We start from the raw sequence: 8,669 nt of genomic DNA on the forward strand, positions 1-8,669 counted from the left end.
AGCTTTCTACCAGCCCAATGACAAAACTATAAGTTGTTTTTTAACATCTACTTTTTCATCTATTTGGCAGTCACAGTGAAAAGTATAAACATTGGCACGCTTTGTCTTGTGATTCTGCTGTTCGTAAAAAATGACCATGCGCAAAGTACCAGACTTTAAGGCTTTGACTTGATGCCAATGGCCTGAGGAGGACAGTATTACCCTTGGACATGTGTAGTCTGCCGTCTACTCAATAGAAGAAGAAGAAGCGCGGAAATGGCACAACTGTCTTCAGTTTCTGGGAGAGTTTAACAATGAGAGACTGATGATGCAGAAGAAATCTCCGTGGTTAAAAACATTAAAAACAGTCGTCCAGGATGATGAGATCCGCCACTGGCTCAGACTGCTGTATATCAGCCGGAGACCCGAGATGAAGTCACGCAGCAGGTATGTAAAACTGTGATGTTCTCAATGAACTAACACAGGAACGATCTGAGCTCAGTCTGTAAGCTAACAGGCTAAAATCAGAGAGCAGCTAATCAAACAAGTGCGTCCGTTTTTTTTAAAGGTCAACTTTTAACAATAGACTTTCATGAGACACATCAAAACCAAACAGGGAGGGAAAGCTTCGGTTTTCTGCACTGTGCCACAGTTCGCTGTCTGCTTCGGTTCACGACGCCTCACTCCGGGGCTACAGACAGTTCTCTGCCGCCTGTGGTGCTCCTCACCTCCGTCTGCACCCACAGACTTCCCGAGGTGGAGGCAGGCCGGCAGGGACTTTGAGAGATGGGCTTTACTTTTAAAAATAGCCCTTAATCAGGGTCTAACTCACTAAAAGATGGCCACATGTCTCTCTCCAACTTAATCTCTTTCTTTTAAGTAATTGTTTTTCATTGAAATGAAATTAATTGTTCAATAAAATGATTACATTTATAATTGAATTAAAGTTAAATGAATCAAGGTGATTTTGACTTTGCTAGTTAACAGGAAGAGAAACAAACTTACACAGGATAAAATGAAATTTGGACCCAGCAGAAAAAGTCAGATCACAGACAAACAGAAACATTCCTCTTTGGCTAAAATAAAATGCAGATTATTGCTCATCTGCAGTTTTAATCATGGTGAATAATTTATGATTCAGCCAAGTAAGATTCTTCTGTGTGGAGGTTTTTCCCCTGTCAAAAGGCATTGACCATTACCTTCATCTAAACATGGAATTTAAGTCATGTAGTTGCCGTTGTTTGTTTTTAAAGAGGTCATAATATTTTTGTGATGGTAGAAATTGATCTTCAAAGTAATAGTTATAAAGTGAATTAATAAGACTTTCCAACAAAGAGAGGGAGTCACATGGTGCTTCTGAAACATTTGTACAAACCTCTCTCACATATGTGAGCAACATGCTCACAGTGTACAGCCCTGCTGACTGAGGCTGCACCTTTACCTGTCTAATCTTTTTCTTTTTACTTTGTTCCTCAAGTCCCACATCAACATGAAGTGTAAGGAGGAGGAAGATCTGGCTGGCCAGCAGGTCTGGAAGCAGGAGAGGAACTTCAATCTGGACCAGGAGGACACAGATCCCCCACAGATCAAAGAGGAACAGGAGGAACTCTGCATCAGTCAAGAGGGAGAACAGCTTGTAGTGAAACACGAGGATGAAGGCATCGTCGTCTGGAGCGGGGAAGAGCGGCTCAGACAGCTGCGTAACATCTGGAAACCTGAGAAAGATTTACAGACCAGCGGTAAAACTGTAATCGCTTTTCTGAAGTGTTAACATTAATATTAAACCTACAGTTTGTATCAGTCAGATCTATTTAATGTGTATTCGTGAAAACATGACAGGGAGTTTTAAATGGACTGGTTCTTATATAGCGCTTTTCTACTCAATCTTGAGCACTCAAAGCGCTTTACAAAACTTGTGCATTCACCCACTCACTCCCATTCGCACAAGCACATTTTTCTTAGTGCTTTCTACCAACATTCAGACACACATTCCACAGATCAAAGAGCAACTTGAGGCAACTTGGAGTTAGTATCTTGCCCAAGGATATTTGAAATGCAGACTAGGTGAAGCCGGGAATCGAACCGATCAGTAGATGATCTGCTCTACCGCCTGAGCTACAGCCACCCCCAATAGTGAAGATTATTTTGAAAAATATCAAGATGTAGATCAGTTTCGAGATCAACTCCAAAATAGATCATCAGTCAGTCAGTAATAAGTGAGTTCTTTTTTGTTTGAAAGGTTTTTTTTACTCTTAATGTTGCTGAAAAATGTCAGAACTCAAGTTCTCATTTGCATCAGAGTGCACAAATAACTTCATTTTTACACACTTTTAATTTCACCTGCAAATGTGAGCAACATGCCCTCATTACAGACTTTAACTAAAACTTTATCTTCTCAGAAGTGTTTTTCTATAATTACATTTTTTTTATTGTTCGTTTAGAAGCAATAGTGGAGAGACTGGCTGACTGCTGCAGAAGAAATCTGCTCTGAGGTTAACAGAACGTCTGATCGTCCAGTATGAGATCAACCTTCAGCAGAGACTGCTGGATATCAGCCGGAAACCCGAGATAAAGTTACGCATAACAGGTAAAACTGCGATGGTCTCAGTGGACTAACACAAGAATACAACTCATGTAGGACCTGATCAGAGCTCAGCTTGTAGGCTAACATACTGAAATCAGGGAGCGGCTAATCACACAAGTGCGTCTCTTTTTTACGGTGAACTTTTAGCATTAAACAAACCTTGAGACCGAGAGAAAGTGCCTTTATAGAAGATTTATTTAGAAGATTAAGATAAAGGAGGCAGGGAGGGAAAGCTTCTGTTTTCTGCACTGTGCCACAGTTCGCTGTCTGCTTCGGCTCTCTGACCCTCACTCCGGGGCTACAGACAGTCCTCTGCCGCCTGTGGTGCTCCTCACCTCCGTCTGCACCCACAGGCTTCCCGAGGTGGAGGCAGGCCGGCAGGGACTTTGAGAGATGGGCTTTACTTTCAAAAATACCCCTTAATCAGGGTCTAACCCTACAAGACCATCGTGCCTCCCCCACCATCCTCACCTCATGTTAAAATGTATATTTTTCAACTGAATTATATTTGGGTTCAAGAAAATGATGAAGTTTTTAAAATAACTTTGTAATGTTCTAATAAACAGTCTTAACTCGAACTAAATCAGCTCAAATCTCACAGATGTCAGTGTTATTCACAAAGCATGGAAACATAGTTGTTAGTTTTGAATGCAGCCACAGCAGGCAAACTATGGCTGCATGCTCCAAAGAACAGGAGCACAGTAACTGAACACACTCTTAGCACACTTACATCTGATTTTGGGAACAGTTAACAGATCTGAACCTGATGACCTGAGAGGTTTAACTGGGTCAAAGGTCGAGAGCCAATTGAGAACTGTCCGGTTAAACCAACTAAATGATGAAACCTTTGATTTAAAATGTCATGATCAACAGTATCAAAGGCAGCAATGAGATCAAATAGAACTAAGACTGAAACTCTGAGTCCCTAATAATCTTCAGATCACTGATGACTTTAGTTGGGTTGATTCTGTGCAATGACTGGCTGTGAAACCTGACTGGTACTTATCTGCTATGGCACTGTGAGATTTTCAGTTTAATCTACAACAATGACAAACATTTACTTGCAGCGTGAAGCTGGCAGCAGCTACCTGAATGATTTGTACTCTGAACTTTCCTAATAAGAGTATCAGAGCTCGAGAGTAACTTACACTTTCATTTTTCACATTTGTACAGTTTAAATTTCACTCACATATGAGGACATGCTCAGAGTGGACTATATTTGCTCAGATGTGTTTTCCTGTCATCACATTATTAACCTTTTTCCTCAGTGACCCTTTGTTCCTCAAGATCTCCCCCTAACATGAAGTGTGAGGAAGAGGAGGGCCTGTATGACCAGCAGGTCTCCAACCAGGAGAGGAACTCCAGTCTGGACCAGGAGGGCCCAGATCCTCCACAGATCAAAGAGGAAGAGGAGGAACTCTGCATCAGCGATGACGTAGAAAAGATTGTACTCAAACAGGAGGATGAAGGCCTCATCTGGACTGAAGAAGAGCAGCTCAGACAGCTGGATAACATCTGGAAACCTGAAATGAACTTACACAGCAGGGGTATGTAAAACCGTAATGGTCTTACCTAAAAATTAATATGACTTTAATTCATTCAATAAAGATATTTTGGAAACACATCAGAGTTCTTCAAGGCCAGTGTTTAAATAAACTCAGCTGATTGTTAGTCGAGGTTTTCTGAGAGCTTCGCTGCTTTTTATCCCCATATTTTAATCCTACTTTTAAATTTCCCCTTCTGTCTGATGTTTGTCTTATCATTTACATAAACATCTTTCCAACAGTAATTGGTGGACAAACTGTGATTGGTGCATAGAAATTTACTAACGTGTTAGAAGTGAGTGCATGAAATCTTATTTTAACAGTTTCCAGGTCTGGGTAAATGATATGATGATATTTCGGATGATATTTTGATTAAACTCTGTTGTAGAGTTGGAAATGGACAGCTGTAGACACCACTGCCGAGTAGTCATTCTTGTTATACTTCTATATTTATCTAAGACAAGTAATTTTGTCCATTTGTCACCTCAGCTTTCCCACAACAGCATGAATGTGAGGAGGAACTGGTTTTTGGGGACCAGGAGAGAAACTTCAGCCTCGACCAGGAGGATCCGGAGCTTCCACAGATAAAAGAGGAAGAGGAGGAACCTTGCACCAGTCAGGACGTAGATCAGCTTGTAGTGAAGCAGGAGACTGAAGGCATTATTATCTTCATGGTGGCTCCTACTTATGAGGAAAGTGAGCCAGAGCTGGACAGTGAACGTCTCCTTTCTTCCAGCTCTCCTGAACCAGAGAGCAGAGATCAGCAAGACAACTTTCCTGTGTCAGAGAGTCAGCGTAAAACTGACACAAGTAAAAAGTTTGTGAAATGTGAGATTTGTGGAAAAACCTTTGAGTACAGATCCAAACTAACGAGACATATGAGGGTTCACACAGGTGAGAAGCCACATTCTTGCAGCACCTGCGGAAAAAGATTCAGCCTGATGATAAACTTGAAAACTCACATGAGAATCCACACAGGTGAAAAGCTTCATTCAGAGGATACAGTTACAAAGACACATGAGGATTCACACTAGTTAAAAGTGGGAGAACTGTCAGATGAAGCAGTCCACTGAGAAGCCAGATCAGAGCAGATCAGATGACCTCCTTCCTTAAAAAACTCTGTATTGTTTATTGTATGTAGGGGTGGGAGATATAGCCTCAAAATAATATTTCAAGAAACTTACATTTAAAAAAAATAATGTACATTTTATCAGCTCGGCAGGCAGCAGCATTTATATGTGTAAGTAAATGATGGATTTTCCATCTTTCTCTTCCAGTGAGCTGCTGTCACTGATGACAGCTTAGCTAATTCAAAGTGTGAAAATGTGGCCACCTCAAGGTGCTTGATATTGTAAGGTAAAGACCCAACAATAATACAATGAAAACAGAGAAAACCCAAACAGTCATATGACCCCCTATTAGCAAGCGTTTTGGCGACAGTGGGAAGGAAAAACTCCTTTTTAACAGGAAGAAACCTCCAGCAGAACCAGGCTCAGGGAGGGACCCCCATCTGCAACAAGGAAAGTTTTAAGTCTAATCTTAAAAGCTGAAGGCTCTGCCTCCCATTCTACCTTTAAATACTCTATGAACAACATTATAGTGCAATGTTAGTGACACGGCATACATGAAATATGAGCACATAAGTATCCTCAGGGGTGTTTTTCCTGGAAGTTTTAAGAAAAGTGTATTACAAGTGCTTACACTCTAGCTTAATATCCAAAATAACCTTGTAATGCGGAGCCTGCACAATTCTGTCATATAAGCAGAGGTGGAAAGTAACGAATTACATTTACTTGCGTTACTGTAATTGAGTAGTTTTTTTGTGTATTTGTACTTTTTAAAGTCATTTTTCAAGTCTGTAATTTTACTTTTACTTAAGTATATTTTTTAAAAAGTATTGTAGTTCGCTACGTTTTCAATCACACCCGTTACTGAGTAAATTAAAAAAACCATTGCACTTCGGAAATACTGCAGGGAATGATGGGTAGTAGAACAAATTGGCGCTAAGGTCACGTTAAAGATGGAGTCTGACATCGGTGTTATGGATCCAGTGAAAAAAGAAGCCCCGTCGAATTCTGCTGACCCTGAACTCGAAGAAACGGATGTGAACCCCTGGCCGTATTTAAGGGACCATTTCGGCTTCAAGTGCAAGAAAGGCAACAGCTTTATTATGCAGTGTAAGCTGTGTTTGCCCAGAGAGACCGAGTTAGCAGCTTTTAAAAATTCCACATCAAACCTGCGCAAGCATGTGGAGGTAAGTTAAATACAACTCGTACCGTTATGGTAGCAAAAAGGCTGTGTTCAAATTAATCACATTAAGTTAAGACATCTGTGAAGAACACAGATAACGTTGGTTGGTACTAGCAACTTGCTGTAATCGGGCACGTTGTTGTCCACGCAACTTACATTTTTTTTACTGGGTTGGTAAATTGCCAAAAGAAAATGTGTTTACCTATGTTTTTCCTGTTTGTTAATAATAAGAATTTATTTAAAAAAATAGTTAAATTAAAGACAGAAGCGGCTACTTTCTTACTTAACCCACATATGTTCACACTGCAGGCAAAAGAATAACAGAGCGCTCACTTACCTTAGATTAGTCAAAGACAGCTGACTTCTGTTACTTGTTAATTAGCACTTGCAACCTCCCGTTAACTAGCCTGTTACTGTCCAATAAAAAAAACCCCACGAGGTATATTGGTATAATTTACCAGCGGTAGCTATGTAATGCATTGATGTCTTATTAGGGACATCAAAAAACTTTCTCTCAAACTTAACACTGGCCTGCCTGCCTCAGCTGCCTTCGAGCGTCTCTTTAGCTGTGCTGGACTACTGTTCACTGCAAAGTGAGCAAGGATGAACTCTACTAACTCTGAAAATCAACTGCTCCTCAAAATTAACAGGAAGTTCAGAGAGTAACACTCTAGGATGGATACAAAGGAACTTTAATCTAGAGGTACAGTAGGGCAGGGCCAAGTTTAAAAAATTCAAAAACATTTTTAAAGCAGCTGCCGTTCAGTTCAGTACTTGTTCTCTTATTTGACAGTTTAGAACACATTCTCATGTGAAAGAATGATATGGTTTTGTATTGAAAACACTGTGATACCTGACGGTTTGGTTTGGTTGATTGGTTTGGTGACCATTATCCATTTTCATGTATAGACTTGCAGTTTAACTGCCACTGCACTTTAATTTGTAAAGTTTTTCTTTTCACTAAAAAAGAACTACTTTGAGATTTATATCCCACTGTCCTTTTTTGCACTACTCAGAAGCGGCTGTCCTCCTGCTGACAGAAAAGTAACTATGTAACTTTTACTCTGAGTACATTTTAAATGAGCTACTTTTTACTTTTACTTGAGTACATTTTTAGACAGGTAATTTTACTTGTACTTGAGTAAAATTTCAGCAAAGTAATAGTACTTTTACTTGAGTAAAATATTTTAGTACTCTTTCCACCTCTGCATATAAGGAAAAGAAATTCTACCTGGTTTGTTTCATCTTGGGTCGAGCTTTTTAACCTCCTGCTTTTCCACCGTGTAGCACATCAGTAATTTCCATCCACTGACTGCTCTTGCTGTTATATGAAATGTAACTCGCGAGTGCTCCAGTGATGCATGGTTGAATCATTTGTTTACCTTTGGGTCGCACATCACTGCTGCTAGTATCTCCTGCTCACGTGCCTTCACAGCCCGGTTGTACTCAAGTGTGTTTTTGCTTAAAGTGTTGTAACAGGTTTGCTTTTTTCACTTTCAGTGGGAAAAGTTTTCTTGCATATTTTGCGAACATTCAGCTACCAAACTGTGACTGGAGCCCGACATATGGCTCTGGCTGTGAGACATGACTGGGGTTGACTCATTGGGGTGAATGCAAACACATGATGTTCCTCTAAACACACTTTTTTGTAAACATTTATACCAGTATTATTGCAGATCATATGATATGTCACAGCCCTAATTCTGTTTGTTGCATATTCCATTAAAACCTGTAATGAAGATGAAACACGTATTTACATTCATTTGATGTGATATTTGTATCGTGTTGAGCTGTGGAGGTGACAAAAAAGTTGCTGAGATGTTTTATTTTTTTGTTTAGTGGAGAGGTTTTACTCCACAGAGTCAAAGCTGGAAAGAAACACACATGAGACCAAACATTTTGTGATTTAATCTTGATTTTCATGAAGACTGAATTTCAGCATGTGCTCATCCTGTTGATTCGTATGTTGGTGTTGGTTATGTGTCTTAAAAGTGAAATAAAGATTTCTTTAAAACTTCTTGTGGCTATTTTTTTAAGGCACAATCTTTACAACATGAAACAACGTCTGTGAAGCACATTTTGTACAGTGGGCAGGGAGACTTGCCCATCACTGTGGTGGTGGGGTGGATGAGATTTGCCTGCGGTCACTTAAGGCTCTGTATGTTGTGGGTCTGTCCTGGTTGTCCTGCTCAAACATTGTATGGAAGTTGAGGTCGGTGCCTTCAGACCGGCCAACTATGGTGGTAATCATGGTCCCCTGTTTTATGAAGGGAGTGTAGAGGGTATGTTTGCACTTCAGGCCTCCCTAGGAA

At 40.2% G+C, this 8,669-nt stretch overlaps 1 protein-coding gene across 1 annotated transcript; it reads left to right on the plus strand.

Moving 5' to 3' along the window:
- Positions 1-2,426: 2,426 nt before the first annotated feature.
- On the plus strand, positions 2,427-8,374 carry LOC309694581 (uncharacterized protein). The gene is made up of 3 exons (XM_082514773.1): positions 2,427-2,566; positions 3,832-4,110; positions 4,597-8,374. The coding sequence occupies exons 2-3, from the start codon at positions 3,864-3,866 to the stop codon at positions 5,139-5,141; spliced, it is 792 nt and encodes a 263-aa protein (XP_082370899.1). The 5' UTR covers positions 2,427-2,566; positions 3,832-3,863; the 3' UTR covers positions 5,142-8,374.
- The last annotated feature ends 295 nt before the right edge of the window (positions 8,375-8,669 follow it).

Source organism: Aulonocara stuartgranti (genome assembly GCF_965226115.1).
Source record: "Aulonocara stuartgranti genome assembly, chromosome: 18".
NCBI classification, from domain to species: domain Eukaryota; kingdom Metazoa; phylum Chordata; class Actinopteri; order Cichliformes; family Cichlidae; genus Aulonocara; species Aulonocara stuartgranti.

Excerpts from the sequence above, each read along its gene's own strand:
- LOC309694581 (XM_082514773.1), top strand. The coding sequence starts at position 3,864 with ATGAAGTGTGAGGAAGAGGAGGGCCTGTATGACCAGCAGGTCTCCAAC. Across the intron at positions 4,111-4,596 it reads AATGAACTTACACAGCAGGG|CTTTCCCACAACAGCATGAA; the intron begins GTATGTAAAACC and ends TTGTCACCTCAG.